The 18,105-nt window shown below is 36.7% G+C and overlaps 1 protein-coding gene across 3 annotated transcripts in view; it reads right to left on the reverse strand.

Annotated features, from left to right (window-relative positions):
* Positions 1 to 18,105, reverse strand: part of MAP3K21 (mitogen-activated protein kinase kinase kinase 21) — a 43,465-nt gene that overhangs the window by 6,972 nt on the left and 18,388 nt on the right. The window contains exons 2-8 of one of the 3 annotated variants that reach the window (XM_055810592.1): positions 17,133 to 17,313; positions 12,000 to 12,148; positions 11,077 to 11,252; positions 6,320 to 6,560; positions 4,271 to 4,393; positions 1,581 to 1,721; positions 902 to 1,052 (exon numbers count right to left, since the gene is read on the reverse strand). In XM_055810592.1, the coding sequence (XP_055666567.1) occupies positions 902 to 1,052; positions 1,581 to 1,721; positions 4,271 to 4,393; positions 6,320 to 6,560; positions 11,077 to 11,252; positions 12,000 to 12,148; positions 17,133 to 17,313 (1,162 nt within the window). The remainder of the gene's footprint in view (positions 1 to 901; positions 1,053 to 1,580; positions 1,722 to 4,270; positions 4,394 to 6,319; positions 6,561 to 11,076; positions 11,253 to 11,999; positions 12,149 to 17,132; positions 17,314 to 18,105) is intronic. The other 2 variants (XM_055810593.1, XM_055810594.1) reach the window with 2 other exon arrangements.

Consider the following 18,105-nt stretch of genomic DNA (forward strand, 5'->3'; position numbering starts at 1 on the left):
TAGCACAGAGTCGTATGATTATAAATTGATACATGTGCTACATCAGCTATTCCTTATAACATAAAAATTTCAGGCCACAAAAGAAAGACAATGAAAAAAATAGGCCTTGACTACCTACTGAAGAACAAAAGTTGGTGGAAACCTTGAAAATAGTTTCACTGTGTCAAAGGAATGACGCAAATATTGGAAATTTATTAAGCATTGTGACTAAACAAAAATATCCTAAAGCCGGTTTTAACAGATGATCTGGAACCGACTACTGCCACAGGTAAATGAGTAGAGGTCTCCACCAAGAAAAAAGAAAAAGGCACTATAAGTAATTATATATACTAGAAGAGACAAGGAAAAGGATCTCTTGCTCCAGAAAAAACGATAACCTCCAGTTTTGAGCAATCAGAAAAAATAATCTGAAAGTGAATGTGTCCAGCTGCTTTTCAGAACCCTTTCACCCTACCTTTATCAGTGTAAATGATGTTGCTGGTGTGAATTGTGTTTCACGTATGCAAAGTGAGTCAGTTTTATTTAGTGGCACTGGAAGTGCCCACTGGAGGCCATGCCTGCAGCTCCTCAAGTAAATGTGAGGAGGGGCAAGACAGACAGACAGGCCATAAATGCCTGGTGTGCATTAGCAGCTCAGCCTCCCAGTACGTTCCAAATCTCAAAAACCAGAGACAAAGGGTAATAGATAAGCGCCACTAAAACTTTAAGATAAGTTTTTATCCTTAAGTCTATGTGGGGGAGCCATCCACCATTAACATAACTCCTAAATTAATTGCAAGTTAGGACTGAGCTTTAGCTGTAACTAGAGACTGCAGAACTTCTCTCACTTACTACTTATGTTAGTGATTCAGTTACCAAGAACGCTTAGTATTATCAAACAAACAAGATGTAGTACACATACTTGTCCTTACAATCTGCACGATCCTTTGTTTGAACTGAACTTGGTCCCCATGTACAACCTCTCTTTTTGAAACTTCTCTTCACATCTTCAAACTCTTCTTGGTGATAAGTTGTGCTCCTTCCCCAAGTTCTGTTGCTTTCATCTGAAGTTACTAGAGTTTGGATTTAAAAGCACAAACAAAAAAACACACAAATAAATAGTATTTTTAAAATCAAAATATTTTGACAGAACAGATTATTTTCTCCACTGCAAAACCATTTTGACACAGTTACACAATGAAGTGTAGACAAAATTTGAGATTTTATTTTACAAAAACCACCACACAAACTGCACTGATGCAAAAAGATGAGCAAGCAAGAAAAATAATTTATGAGCTGACAAGAGACCCCAATTAAAGATAAAGCAGCAAAACAATCATATTTTCCATGCTCTCTTTAACTGAGAACCTTATATGTAGGTAATTCAGACAAGTGAATTAGACTGAGCACTTAAATTCCAATGAAGAAAATATATGCTGTGGAACAACTGGTATCAAATGAAACAGAATATTCCAATTGTGACAATGATGAATGTTTTCTTTCTCACTAAGCCAAAATTAATTATACTATGAAAGTGTCTAACCTTCATTAAATGCTTAGTCTGTCACTGTCTCAACTGTTAAGTTAAACAGAACCAGCACCTTTGAAACATAATGAAATCTTGCCTTTTTTCATAACCCCACTGGGAAGTTCATATTCACTTGTGATATCTACATCCTGCTGGTACACATATACACTGTTTCTTCGGCCATTAGTTGTGTGTGTATCTGTTTTGGGAATCACTGAGGAAAAATTAAGAGAATGTAGTAGAGAACTTAGTCAAGCTGATTTCAGAAATGGAACTGTTTCCCATATATTCTTATCTTCGGGTCACAAAGCCCAAACCTACAAAGGCATTAAGCATCTTTTGATAGCAGGTTTTTACTGTAGGGTTTAGAGGATCCTCTTTCTAGGACCAAACCCGGGCAAGTAGATTTTCATGTACATGCCTGTGGTTCTGCTGCTCCTGCACTGCACAGGATTCTCCTCCTGCCTCACCGTACAGCACCTTGCCAGCACAGCTTTCCCTGTAGTATGGCACTCTACTTACCTTCTTTACACTCCCATTTTCAACCACATTCCAGGACCTATGGAATATGTATCTTACTGGTTTTCCTCCTTCCTTTAAAACACCTTTCAAAGTCAGTTGAAATTTGTTTTAATAACAAGATTTACAATTAACTAGATATTTATTTTAATTTTAAAAAGCTTCTAGAATTGGAAGCTAGAGTCACAACAAAGTGAAGCAATCAAGTAACCAATTTTTAGATATGCCTCTTCAAATCACCTGTATTTGAGCAAGTCTTCTTGAAACAAAGACACTTTGAAGTTAAATCAAGATAAAACATTATTGTGGGAAAGAGACTTTATTTTGCACAGGTGCAGATGGGTGTGGAAGCTAAATTGTTTCAGGTAGATACTCCTGAGAGATCTGATAAGCTTTTAGGTAAAGTCTAGGGATCCAAACTCAGAAACAGAAGTGTACTTTTAAAGGAGAGCCTTTATCTTGTTTTGTATGTTCTAGTCCTACAAACAGAAATGCCTGCTCAAATGAAAAAAAAAAAAAAAGAAAAAAAAAGAAAAAGAAAAAAAAGAAAAATCCCAAGTGACACTTAGCACATATGCAAGGAGTGGTACTGCTATAGCTTACATATGGCTATGCTTTAAAAAAAAATAATAAATAAATAAAACAACCACCAAAAAACACCCTTAAGTTGTCATGTATTGGCATGATTTTGAAATTTGCTTCATTTCCAAGCATTTCCATACAGAGCAAGGAAAATCAAAGGTAAAATGAGACAGTCCTGTTTATATGTAATTATGACATTTTACTAAGAAAAACATTTCTTACCTTTCTGCAGTAAAAAGACCCCACCAACCAAAAAACCCACCACATGGTTTGAAGTCAGGAAACCATTATCAACACAGATACTTTGTCAGCTAACTTCTGAAAAATGATTTATGTAATTTTCCTTCCATCTTAAATTTTCATTAAGAAAGGGTTTGTCCACCTCTCTCCTTTATTTGTAACACATGGATAGTAATGGTCTTCGCCCACGGAACTGTGTCAGTTACAGTTCAAACAAAAAATAAAGTTACTGCCAGAAAAGACCACTTCTCCTTTAGACATGAATAATGAAAAGGATTTCATAAGGCAGAGGTATTCCAAAGGAGATGAGTGATCTGGTTTCTATCCAAACTTCTAAAGAAAGTTTCGGGCTGGTCAATAATAAATAAAACTTCATATACTAGCTACAGAACAGTATGCAGAAAAGAAAATCCCCATGCATTTTGGTTTCCCCTCCTCCTTATTTACATCTGATAAAGTCAGATTCTGAAGTAATTTCCCTCAGAGGCGACTATCCTTGCAAGAGAAGACAGACACCATCCACAAGCAATCAGCTGGAACAGGTTCCACTGATTTCATATAGAGAAGCTTAAGGCATTCCATGCTGAATATGGATAATTAGACAATCTGCTTTGCACAGTAGAACAGACAGTACATATGCAGTGAATCCTGTAGGAACTGTTTATCTCTACATATGTCATTCCCAAATATAAATGCAGGCTTCACTGTAACAATATGCACAGTCCTCTTCCATACAAGGTACCTCCACTACATGAGCATGAACACACCTCTCCTTCTGTCATCTGGTTACATAGAATAATGTAAATCTACACGTGTACTGACAATTTTATTTTTCTGTCTTTCTCTTGTTCTCAAAAAAACTAAAGCAAGCTCTCTTCTTCATTTCCTTCTGGGTTTATATTTGCTTAAAGCTTGCTTCTCTTGCCATAAGCAAGTTGGGTTGCTGGTTGATTCGCTGGCCTTTCCATCTTACATGACACCCTTATTCTCTGAATCTTTTTTTTTTTCTTTGGTAGTCCATAACTGGTTTCCTTTATCAATTCCAATACCTAATAAAAACTTGTTTTCCATCTTGCATGGGTTCTAAATGTGATGCTTTGCCCATTGACACTATAAATTTTGATTCCTCATTCTTTTATCCCTGTCAGTTTACAAAGTGATTAATCAAGAAGATTAATAGATTAAGGAAAGATATGATTTAAAACATTCACAATAATTTTGCATTACTGAAGATTAGCTAGCATTTTAGCAGTATTATCCCTCCCATCAAAGAACAAGTTACAAATGTTAGAACAAGTTAGGGGACCTAGAAATCAGACAGAATCTCTCTGGAATCCGATACCACTCTGGGTATTTCAGTGAGTATATGGAATAAACAGTCTCTATTGACCAAATGAACAAATAGAAACGGTGGAGACTTACGCTGTATAGCTCGAAGTCGAGGAATTATTGTGGGGCTACTTGATGGACTAGAGCTGTTACTGTTCAAACTCCTCCTCTTATCCAGGTTGGGGGATGCCTGCACTGTTATTTTGTGCTGGAAATCTATAAGGGAGTAAAACGGATCAGTTTTAATGTTCTAAATAAAAAACTCTTCAGGTGATTATAATGCTGTACTTCTTAAAACAATTAAAGCTATATAATGAATTAAGACTTTGCAGTGTAGGAGATGTTCCTATTAAAAACGCTGACAAACTTTAACTCTTAATGTAAGAATTTAAACACTGAGTCCAACAGGCAGGATTTCACACCTCCACAGACACTGTATGACAGGTTTGCAGTAACATCACCAAAAGCAGGCAGGTCCAAGTGGACCCAAACTGAGACACATCCACATCACAAGCTGTTATTCAATCTTGTTGGTTGTCACAGAGGGAAAGAAAAATCTCAGTATTTCATCTCAAATCAATCAATCAATATTCACGGAAATCAGATTTGCCTTAATTATTTTTTTAACAACGTAATTCATATACAACATAAAAAGCAGCGTTAACAAAGAAGCCGTAGCTATCAACATGTCAGAAAAATAAGACACCAAACTACAGAATTTCAAATATTTATAGCAATGTAGTAAAAAAAGAACAGCAAGTATTGGCAAGAAGGAAAAACCTTATGAAATAAAATTTGACAATATGCCCCTCTAATCCCCATCACCAGTGCAATTACATTGTATGCTATTGTTAAAACAGAACTGTTTCACAGACAAGTTCATCTGGGCGATTCTGGACAACAAAGAACTAAGTGGTAAGCGATATTCTGAAAAACACTAAGTTAAATATGATCAGAACTGGAAACAAAGGACCAAATATTTAGTTTAAGCTCGTGATCCAGCATAAAGCAATCTAACATGCTTATGTGGGAGGCTGTAGTGTGATTTATGTTTACTGTTATTATTACTTCTAAAGAAAAGAAAAATAAATTTATTTTGCTAGTGCTGAAATAGTATTCTAAATACTACTACCCTCTGTCTCTTTCCAACTACTAGACAGGTACGATTTGGTCAGACCTGTGTCAGTGTGACTAGATTCTTACTGTATGAGTACTAAACTGACAGACTTGACCTGGAAGCCACTGAAGGCTTCCATCTTCCACACTTCCATCAGCACTGCTGAAGGCTTTCTAACCATCGGCATAATCTTGAGTTTCCATAGCGTCATCTCATGGCAACGTTAAAAAGGTACCACTGAACCAGAAACTAAAAAAACCCCAACTATACAACCACATCCCCTTTGCAAAGGGGGCGTTTTAATACATTCACGGGTGGAATTAAATGCTCTAACATTCAAATTATACCATATTTGTATTCTGAAATAATATCTTCTGTTGCTATTACAGCATTTTCTTGCAAGAAGTAAAGCACCAAAGATCGTAACTGCTGTGTTGTATTTGGGGCTGCAATAAGCATGTAATTTGGACTTACTACACACGTACCTCCAGCCTTTACAAAGTGCTGTTTTTCTGCTAGGTATTTTAAGTTTAAGGTAAACAGCACTAGTATTTGATCATGTTAGAATGTTCCAGGATGTGATAAAAAGGTACTTTTCTATCCGTACAAAAAAAAAAAAAGGTAGCAAAAATCTGAACTTTGAACCAGTCTTAAATCATGTGGCTCCCATGCTAGTAACCTTTCCCTCCAGATACAATGGACTTCTAGCTGAATTAGGTAAAAGAGTCTTCCAGCTGAAATCAGGACTAGTACATACAAGAATATGATACAGGAAAGTGGTTTTTGGAGGGGACACGGGGGCTGGGACAGGGGACGGAGAAAAGGAAAAAAAAGGGGGGGGGGGGCGGGGCGGGGCGGGCTATACAAATCTTACCATACCCTTTTGTACTATTAGGGTAGAAAGACTGGATGATGAATTAAAATAGTAGCCAATTCTGAAAACATTACCCATGGAACTGAAGCCTGCATACTTGATCGTAACATATATTGTGAACTTTTTTTTTTTAAAAAAAAAAATCACAAACCTGAAGGCAAACTAATTCTGTGTCCATCTTTAAGTTTTAACCGGCTTCTTTTAAATTTGCCCTTCCTCTTCTTCACATTGGGTTTCTCCTGATTTAACTGGAATATCATGATGTTCAGCTCACGCTCCAGTACATCTATCTCACGTTCTGCTAACTGTTGTTCACGGCGCTTAAGTAATTCCTCTTGAGATTTTTGCTGAAGAGCTGCTCTTGTCAACTCCTCTTCTCGTGATCGAAGCTCCTGAAGAGTCACACAAGTAAAACTAATAACGTGAAGGTCGTATCAAAGGATATATAAAGCACACAGTAGGTTGTATTTTCTGATTTATTTTCACGATGCACTAGATACATACAATATGCACACACAACCTTCTGAAAGTCCTCCATCCTGCATAAACCAAGATTCTGTACCCAGACACAAACCAAGCATTGCACAGTTTCTTTTTAACCATTTAACCCGAGTCGCTTTACTTAAGCACTGGCAATGGGGACAACACATCCAATCAAAGATTATCAGCTTATAGCCTAGCAGAAAGTGTGCTCCAAGTACTTCACATCAGAGACTCTTAGAGACTCTTTCATAGCTCCTATGCACTAACATAAAGCAAATGACCTGACGAATAGACAAATGAATGCCTTTATCTTAAATTTTCTAACCTTTCCTGTTTTTCAGCCATGTATTAAGTAGCACTTTTCAATCTAGAAAAGCAATCAGCATTACACCAAATGAGGATTAGTGTAACAGGATAAACCAAGTCATAAGACAGAAGACAGCTGTTTCTTAATTAAAATCTAGCAGTTATCTGTATAACATCAAACAGCTACTCACCACTGAATTACACCATGTAGACTCTCCAACCATCAATCCCATAGAATAGTTCCTCTCTTTTTAATTTTTTTTTTATTTTGGAGAAGGAAAAGCTTCAGTAAGGAAGTTAGGTAATTTTTCAGGGTAAATGAATCCCCAAGGCTAAACAGCTGTAAACCCACCATCTTAAAAACATCTTAAACTTCAGCTTCCAATATCTGTTGAAAGATACCTGAAATTTATGTAGATGTCCCTTCATAGTATGGGGCGTATTATACATGAAACAGACTTACCCAGAAGTATTATAGTCAATACTGCTAACAAAAAAGACTACAGGAAAAGAAGCTACAATGTGACTGATACTGTATGTTTCTCACTACAGATTTTTTTTCATTTTTACTTAAGATTGTGTAAATTCTACCTGGATAGAAGCTGAAATTCAATTCAAATGGAAAGCCAGCATTTGAAATTATGCTATGCTAAAAGTTCTGGATATACTAGAAATTTCTTCATATTTAAAATTCATTCATTCTGTCACTGTACAATCTTAAAATTGTAGTGGTTTGTTGGTGGGTTTTTTTTTTTCAGAGCAGACTGCCTACTTCTGCTCATAAGTATCCAGCAATGTTGTATGCCAGCACAATTCCTTATCGCATACTGTGAAAAAAAAATCCTGGTCTTCTGCTCTTACTAACACCCACTTTGTCTTGAATTAATTCATTCCTGAACTATACTATTTTGGTGTCTTCAAATAAGGGTAAAAAAACCCACACCCAATCTCTCTGTTTTTTCCAAAAAGACTACGCATGTCAAAAGACAGATAAGCACTGAAGCAAACTGCTTCAGTGAAAAGTATCTGTTCCTCAGAAAGATACTTGTTTTTAGTTTACAGCTATGGCATACACACACTTTCACCATTTTCAAATTTAATCGGAATTATTGACAAATTTAATACAGTTTGGTAATTCTAAGTGAGCTTGTTTCAACACAATATATGAAAAAATATTTTATTTTTTAAAAAGTCCGCTCTGCTTAACATACACACTTTTGCAAAATGCAACTGTACCTCTTGGAAATTCAAAGGAGCCTGCCTTCACATCAGCAAGTAAGGTTTTGGGTTTTGCTTTTTTTGGTTTTGTTTCCTTTTATGGTTTTGTTTTTAAAAAGATGTTTAACCACCTAACTTAGAGATTGCTGTAAATTCTCATTTCCCTCCTCCCATCCAGTCAAAACTGGACAACCTAAAACAAGGGTTGGAAGCAGAAGCCTCATGAATTCAAATTTAGAATAAAGGTACTTCAGAGTTTAAATAGAAAAGATCTTTGTAACTGTATCAATACAGTAATTAAGATGTATTAGGAGACACTGTTGATTATCCATCTCTCATTGTCTTAAAATCCAGGTCCATAAAGCTCAGTAACTAGGCAAAAATTAAAGAGTCCATATTGAAAAGGTAGACAGTCTAGAAAAAGTGTTTCCTCACTGAGAGATTAAGTATTTACTCTTTTCCAAATAAACTAATTAAAAACAGACTTACTGCAATTAGTTATGCAATGTTTCTACACCACTCTACAATTAAAACACCCATTGTAAGGAAGCTAGGAAAAAAACCCTATATTTAAGTTGCTCAAGAATGTTTGTCAAAAGAAGATTGTGATCTTCACTTGGAGTGGGTGGCTTCACCATCGTTCATTTACAGCAAGCCCTTGAGGAAATTCCTCCAGCTACAGAAGTTCTTTTACAGGGCATGAGACCCCATGCACGGTTTTTTGGTTTATTATTATTTGTATAAACACTTCATAGACATTACTTTCTCCCAAGTACCGAACAGTAACATTGATAACGTGCCAAAATAAATAAGCCCACACACACAAAAACCTTCTCTAAGTCAAAGTTACGTGCTTTCATTCTTAAACAAGTTTACCTAATTAGGGCAGATGCATTTACTTTGGCGTATGAGAAGGGAGATTAATTTTATCTATTCCCCTCCCTATTTAAGCTTAACTCACTTTTACACCAAAAATATGGCTCTTCTCCCAAAGCTATGCAACATCTTACTTTATCCTAAACTTGAGATTTTTCTTCAATAGGAAATCTCACACCAGACTAATACCTCCAGAAAATAATAAAAAAAATAAACAAAAACCTGTATGGGAATGACTGTTACAATTGCTCCCAGAGTAAAAAGGGGAAAATGGTTAGTTCAGCAGTTGCTGGAGAGGCAGAAAAGAGTTATGCCCTATGGCAAGCTGTGGCAATTAAATGCAGTGGCTTGTGACACCACAGCAAGTAAAAAGGAAAGTCTCGACTTTCTGTAGAGGGGCTATAACCCATCCAGAAAGGCAGAGATCCGACAGCTACAGAGGCACACAGCTTAGCTCCAGCATCCTATAGGCTCACTGCAGGCAGAGCGGAGGCTACACAGACAACGCCTGCCCAGTTCCGTGAACTGAAATGGAAGAGGGAAAAGCAGAGGGTACAAGGAAAGGCAGACAGGAACAACATAAGGTTATCACTGATGATACCGCAGTCTTAAATTCTGATACCACATAGGCTAATATTACCGTAGATCGGTAAGATCGCACCCATGCCCAGCCAACAGTCAACAAACAGCCATCTGTGGCGCTTGATGAGAAGCCAGAGATAAAGCTACTGACAGTGTAGCAAGATGAGTTCAATTTTTGCTTTTGTCAAAGTGACTACGTCTTTTTATAAAGATTTCTTCTTCTTCATCTATTACCACATCACAAAAAACAACAAATATATACTCGGCAGTAACTATACTGCAAGAAAGACCAAGGAACAAATCTGTTCCTAATAGAAGCATTTCTAACAGGGACTCAAGAGGATACCTGGCCTATTCCAACTGTTAGGAAGCTGTCTAAAGAAAAATATAAACCTCAGAGCGATTAAAAACTAGTTAAAAGTAACTAAAAGAGAGGGCAAAGAGAACTAACAGTGGGCATTCATTTAGCACAAACATATCATGATGTAAGAATAAGGAAAGAAAAACAGTGACAGGCATCTGGATAACAGACAAGAGAAACCGCATTTGCTGATTCGTGAGTACAAGTTTGACTTAATTTTATTAATATCTGGCAGGAATACTTCCAAAACTGCAACACTGAAAGAGATCAATATTATCAGACTGTCCAGGAAGAGGAGATAAAAAGCACTATTCCGTTTTTGGAAAAGAAGCCATGTGATACAGTCATATAACAGGATGAAAAGCTTTTCATTCCCACAGCTGAGAATGTTCAGCAGCAGCTGAAAATCTGCAGATTATAAGATTAGCTAAGAGGTAAATAAACTCTTGTTTGTTAAGTGATGCATGCAAATATCCAAGGAAAAATAACAGTTTTTAAAAAGAGCCAACCTGCCACATTTACAGACCTACAGCCTGTTTTCTTTGGGGAGACAGGTGTGGATATATTTCTTTTTCAACTGCCTGTACTTCTTGAATGAGCCATTCATATGATAAGCCTCATTAAAACAACATTATGCTTCCGGTCAAACCGAACGCTTCACTTCAACCAAAATACCTCTATCTGTAGTTTGAGCAGACCAAACTGTTTATTGGTTTTGTTAAGGAAGAAAGGGAGAAAGCAACACTGTCTAAAATTTGAGAAATCAGTACTCAAACCTTTTTTCTGAAGTAAACTTGCTGCCAAACAGTTACAGGATTATTTAAAATACAGTCCAAAACATACTAATGGAATTTAAGAATAGTATATCTACCAACAAGAACAGGCAACTTACATTAACGATGTTTTAATGAGAGAGTAAATCCTCTCTTCCAAGTAGTTTACCCTGCCAAGTGTATCTCCGCTATCAGGTTTCTAGTATACTGGTAAGCCACAATTCAAAAGTTCAAAACTGCTGTATCACATAAATGCACCTACACACATAACCTTCCTCCACCACTATGCAACTGGAAAAATCAACTTACTTTTTCCTTGGTCCTCAATTCATTGAATATCTGCTGAATTTCCAATTTCCAGTCGTCTTGCATGGAATGAAAAGACTCTTGAGGCATTTCAGTCATAACTGCCCCTTCAATGGCAGTAAGCTGTTCAAGAATTAAGGCAAACGATGGTCGGATATGAGGATCCTGCTCCCAGCATTCTAGAATTTATCAAAATCCCATCAGTTTTTAACAGTACATAGAACATTTTGAAGAACTACATGAATTTCAAGTTACTTGCTACTGTACTTCAAGTTCTAATGCGTTCCCTTTACCTGTAAGGCTTCTCTAGTTCCTTTTCCATTTACCAAAGTGACATCTTCCTATGTGTACTCAGAGGATTGTTTTTGTATTAATAGTCACTTTTTTTACCTTTATCTTTAGGATCTGAAATAGCATAACTAGCAGTACTGCACAGAAGGGATACATATAAACCAAAGAAATTTATTAAATACAAGGAAATAGCCATTAGCAAGCCATGCTTATTTCTCTCTAAAGGATTTCCAAAACATTTTTGACAATCAGGAAGAAACAATGAGGAAAAAAAATGGCATTTGCGGTTCTTCCCCTTGGGATTTTAATCTTGATCTTCTATTGATCAGCAGTATATCCTCTAGTTTACGAAAATTAATTTGAGTGTAAAAGGAAATCAGTAGAACTAGAGCAAAAAGCATACTGTCACCACTGAAGAGCATGTGTGGTACACAGTAACGCTGTATGACTTCTTCAGAAACACACTCAACTGTCTATAACACCAGACTGCTGCGTAAAGAAAAACAAAATACTCTGTACACAGCACATTATAAAATGACGTGTTTATTTTGCAACCCCATAACTATTACAGGCAAGGATCCATACCCCCCCAAAACATAACTATTTAAATACGTAGGAAGAAACAACACATATACCTTTCATTAGTTTTGCAAATGGTTCAGGGCAGGTGGATGGAATGGGCAAAGTAAGCTTATTGACAGCAACTCCATAAGCCACAGCAAGGCCATCAATGCCACGGTAAGGAACTTCTCCTGTAAGCAGTTCCCACAGCAACACGCCATAACTACAAAAGGTAATTTTTTTAACAGTTATTTGCTGAATACTGACACATCGTTTACTCAAGAACAAACAAGTATCTGTCCAACCATGTACAGAAATTCCTGAGGATTTCCCATGTCAGTGGTGAATGCCTTTAAGAGACAGCTCTATTTTAGTCATCTTGCACCTTTGCACTAGCAGTGATTAACCAAACTGCATGCAACTAAGACTGGCTCACACTCCTACTCAAAATGTAGCCTAAGGTCATATTATAGAAATGTTAGTATCACGTAAAACTCACAACTGGAAGTCTGAATGACAGGAAAACAGGCAACCTTCTCCCCACCAAAAACCAAACAAAAAAAGAAATCTCAGCAAAGCATTCAGGCCATTCCCTCTTCCAAATATAACACAATTTTTCTAGATGCACATGCGTTTTTTAAAAAAACAAACTAACAGTAATAAAAAAACATCAGAAAACCCCCAGCTTTGTTTGCAAGTTTGCGTTTCTTATCCCTTGTGTATTATATAAAGGGTTGTTAACATTTTGCTTCCCACAGAAGATGCAACAAGATTGAGAAATGTTTACACACACACACTCTACTAATTTCTCCATAGTAGAAAAAAAAAAAAACACCAAACAAAACAATATTGTTTCCAGTGAAAGGTGGTGGCATGAAGAGATCTTTTTGAAGCGTCAGGTACAGAAATCAAGAATCGTAGGAATTCCTATTGCAACAGCATTAATCAGAAGAATTTCTACTATGCTCTCCACCAGAAGAGCAGCTGGGTGTTGCTTTGACCTTCTTTGGGTTTGTATGCCCAACGTTTCGCATGCTTGAATGACCCAAGCCACTACAAAGGGCTGGGACAACACGCTCGCTGCTGTCGCTCCAGAGCTCCTACCACCACTGAAATGGATAGCTTTCACTGCCGTTTTTGTGGAAGCAGAAATTACTCCTTTTAAAACGTAAGCTAGTCCTGCCAGGGAACCACTATCTGTAGAACAAGGATACAAAGGACAACCTATTGCTGCTTTTGAATAGTAAAGTGAGCAAGGCAAAGGGGAAAAAAATATTAGAATAGAAAGTATCACTCTTGCCCCTCCTCTCCAGTGGTTAAAGAAACAACCTGCAGGTCTTGCAGGAACAGATTGAACTCTCCTACATGAGGAGAAATACATACAGCACGGGGAAGGGAAGGGCTATGTACCCCACCACTTAATATTGTACCCCTTAGTACCAGAAATATCACCTCAACTACAGCAGATGTGACAGGAAGAACACACACTAGTTAAGCTTTTCTATCACTCCCTCCCTTAATGAGAAAAAGTCATTCAGCATTATTACAAGACCTTACAACAACACTTCAATAAATAGTAAAACAGCAAATCACGCAATACTAGCATGAACATCAGCAGTGTTTTGTTTACCTACACTCTGTTGATCTAAGAAGCTTTGCCTATCACAAAATCTTACAAAAATAATGAATTTACAGTGCTAACAATTAATCAAAACCTGAGGAATGCGGTCTATTCCCCCCCTCCAAAAAAAAGAAAACAGAATAAAAAGGGGAAGTCTTGGGATTCTTACTAATTTCCTCCCAGATTTTTCCAGTCTAACCTCTGCAGTTGCTTGTATACTTGAAGAAGGATAAAATAATGAATTCCAATTTTGTTTTAAATCCGTGGTATTTTCTTCCAATATAAAAATATTTATATTTTTATATAAATAGAACATATTGTATTTATATAAAAAATGAATATTATATACTTCTGACCATAATGAGTACAACACTTCCTGCATGATATGCATGACGCACATTTTACGCATGATGGAGGAATTCTACTGAACTACATTTGCTTGCTTACAGAGAACACAGAAATAATGTCTGCCATCTCAGCAAGCATAGACTGTTCTTAATTCAAGGAATTCCCTTGTTCCGAGTATTCTATATATATTTTAGCATAAACTCTGAAGTTAAGCAGAACAATAAATTAAACTAAAAATAATTTTTATAAAAGTTGTGTCACACTATTAGCTTTAGTTACACTTGCAATTCAAGCTCATAATCCTAAATAGTTTTCAACAGTGCCAAGAAGGTGGTTGTAAAATGTTAAGCAGACCAACACAGTAATAGCCTGAAAGCACCTCTTTTAATGAAAGCAATCCTAATACCAAGCACCAAGAGTCAGCACTGCGGGCGCAAAACTGTGAGGAGGAACCCTAAAGACATTCTAGTCCTGCCAGGCTGGAGTTTTCGGGAGATACTAATGTACCATTACCTAGGACAACAACTACTTATTAACTTTCTTAACTACAGAAGTAGCTATTTTGTGTACTAAATTTCACCAGGCCACGTACAGTTGTCCTATATATACAGTCATGGCTTCTAAGAAAGAGTGGTTTTTTATAAGAGCAAAAGCTAATGTCCTTCTCAGTCTTCAGCAAAAGGCCAAAAACACAGAAATAATATGCTTGAATTATACATTTTTAAAACACCAAAATGAATACACTTTCAAAAATATGTCCTTTTAAGTATTTTCATTATTAAAAACTATTCTCCTGCTGTCAAATGTGATTTAAGCCTTACTATATCTCATTCCAGCAATAACCTGCTGGTTTTACGTATTTTAAAAGCTAGTAAAAACAAAAGTAATTAAAAAGTTCTCAAAGCTTATTTTGCTCTACAATCCATCTTCTAAAGCAGGTTACTGAACATGCTACATGAATCACTTGAAAATTGTAAGAATGTGCCAAGCAAAAGCAGCTGCTAATTCTGCTGTACAGGACGTGCTTCCTAGCTTTGCCAAGAGCTCGCACAATGGAGGCACACGTTCCTGTAAAGCCCACTGCTGAAGCACACCATCAGCACCTGGAAATCTGCGGGCATATTCGCACTTTCAGACTCCATACACAAAACCGAGACTAACAGACTGCTGAGAAATGCGTGATGATCAATGGAAAGGGCTGAGAGAGTGGAATTCTTGTTTGGGGATTTGGAAGCATATACCAAAGAGTAGTAAAAGCAGTAGTTCCAACTCTGGTTTGGGAAACAAAAGGATACACACGCAGGGCCTGGAAAGTACCAGTTCTGCTATCTAGGATGACACCTGCAAACATGCAGCCTGGAAGGCTCTGCATGAAAACACTCCCACAACGTTTCTGAGCACGGGCTGATTCTGCAAGAGCAGCCTCAATTGCTCTCCCCCACCCCAGTAAGAGGTCTGCAGATTTCTTTTGGAGACTCAGCACTCCATAGGTGTAACTGAAGTTTAGAACTTTTCCGGAAAATACTGTGTTCTTGTCTTGGAGAGACCCATACTTAAATTTATAACCTGAATGCTTTTTAAAACAAAAAACACTCCTATAACCAGGGTATTCTTTATTTGCTTTTCTTTTAAAGAAAGAGTAAAGATAAGCAACAGAACAGATCAAGGTGCAGTAAGCAGAAAATCTTTAGAAGCCAAGAAGGTCTAAACCATACTGTACAATACAGCCTTTCTACTTAAAAAACCTCTCCTGTTAGATGTCCATCATTGAGCTAAATACTTACATTTTTACAAGAGAGGCGTGCAGGAGAGAAGGCGAAGAAGAGAAATACTGTAGGTTCCAAAAATGTAAACTAATGTTGCAGCAGAATATAAAATAATTGCACCAAAGCATACCCCCTCAGATACCTAAAATCACAGCAACAAGACTGGACAGGACCTGTAATTAAGCATGGAATACAGCTGATTAGGGAAACGCCTACACCCAACCTCCACCCCGCAAAAGAAAAAAAATTAAAGAAAAAAGAAAAAGAATGGAAAAAAAAGAATGAAGCCAAAGATGTTTCTTAACTGGGCATCAACTCAGACTGATGTAAACAAAATGCTGAAAACTGGTTCCAGACACGACAAATAAGTGTCACAAAACAGTAGTGCAGATACAGAATCATCCAGAGAATACCAGAAGTATTACTTCATGCTGTAGAATATCAAGCATCTAAGCAAAATAGGACCCTATTTAAGAATTATACAACACAGAACATGCATAAGGCGGCATGAGAAAACAGATTAAGGTCCTCCCCTCCTTCCCCAAATACCTATCTTGGATCCTTCAGAGAGAAAACATTTCCAACAGAAAAGAAATGTAGACTTTTCAGGATGCGGCACAGCAGCTTTTAGAGCCTATTGTGCAATCACTGCTTTTCCACACTCACAAGCCAGAATTAAATAAAAGCTAAAGTTACCTTTCTACAATAGATATATCCCATGCTACGTCACTCAAAAATAACATCAGTATTGAGAGCCATGTTATTTATATGATCCACAATAATGTATTTGACAAGAAATTCACAAATTTAATATAGGGAGTTCCCCACCTTTAAAATTAGAGAGCAAGTTAAAACAAATTTGTGCTGAATATATTTTTCTCACTCCAGCTGCTGGAAGCAAACTCTATAAATGTAAAAGCTTAGATCTCATGTTCACTTTTACACATGATCATATTCTAGATTCCTAAACCCAGCACTAATTTAAGTTTGCATTTGGCAGAATTCTGGTTTGCAGCTTATTTTTATTTATCAGACATGTAATAACTGGCGGGTCCCATTTCTTTAGACAGAATGAGACTTTTCAGACATCTGATGTAAACATACCAGTATGAGATCAATCATATATAAATGTATTAAGAGCATATGGCTACTAATATTAAGACTGAAGATAAAACAATTAGATATCTTAACCAACAGCTATTTTAAAAGCTTCTCTTAATGAGATCTTGCTTTCTTTATAAAAAAAGAATTTTTTTCCTGTTTTCTCTCCTGCTCCCTCCAGTTGGTAAGTGAATAAAGGTAGATCAAATTAAGTGGATGTTGAGAAGTGAAAGTATATTTCGTAGAGCAGCTATACTTGCCATGTTGAGATGATAACCAAGGAAACCACCAAAAAAAATTCAAATAAAAATTTATTCAAAAACCTTGACATAGTTCTACTGAACACAGTCTTCAGCAGACAAACCTCTTACCTCCAAATATCACTTCCTTTAGAAAACATGGAAGACTTGATAACTTCTGGAGCCATCCATGCGTAAGTCCCTGCTGCGCTCATTTTGGTTGTTCTGTGCCACTCTCTAGCCAGACCAAAGTCTGTAATCTTCAGAGTTTTATTACAAATGTCATCATGTTCCATCTTCTCTAGCAACAAAACTGCAAAAGATTGAGTTTTTAAATTAATGGGAATCAAAATGTCATCTTGTTATTAGTTTCACATTCAACTCGTACTGCACATATAATTGTATAATTTAAATGTCGTGAAAATATTATTGCAATTTTTATAAACATGAAAGAGGGTTTTGGTTATTCTAAGCTATAAAAGCAAGAAATATCTAGTGTCATGAGTTCTTGATGCAACTGTGCGAGTAGATATTGAACTAGCACAAGATACCCACTGTAAAGTAATGCATGTAAGTTTAAAAAAGCCCAGAATCCTAGCATCCCACAGATGATGACCAGCTGTGAAAAAAGTATTCACTCTGGAATGATTTCCTGAAGTAATAGAAATAGCAGTTGTAGTAAACCAAAAACAAATACTAAGAATTCTTATAAAATACTTAGAAAACAAAGCAGGACACATTATCCCACTGTATAAAATCCATGCTTAATACTGCACCCAATCCTGGCTCCTATTCATCTCAAAAAGTATGTAACAGAACTGAAAGAGACATAGAGAAGAATACAAGCAGGGTGCTTAAAACAGCATGTCCCCAGCTACAAGGAATGGTTAACAGACAAGGAGTCTTTTCCCAGGAAAAGAAACACCTGAGAACATAATCTAGAACAACACCTATGGATTTAAGAAAGCTGTAAGTAACAATTGCTCATGGTTTCTCAACACAAGAGGACATCATTGAGCAAAATTAGCAGATAAGAATCAAACACGTGGCAGTCATTCACACAACACAGAGGTAGGTGAACTTTGCAATTGTTGGCATAGCATGT

Source organism: Falco peregrinus, chromosome 7 (genome assembly GCF_023634155.1).
Source record: "Falco peregrinus isolate bFalPer1 chromosome 7, bFalPer1.pri, whole genome shotgun sequence".
Taxonomy (NCBI): Eukaryota; Metazoa; Chordata; class Aves; order Falconiformes; family Falconidae; genus Falco; species Falco peregrinus.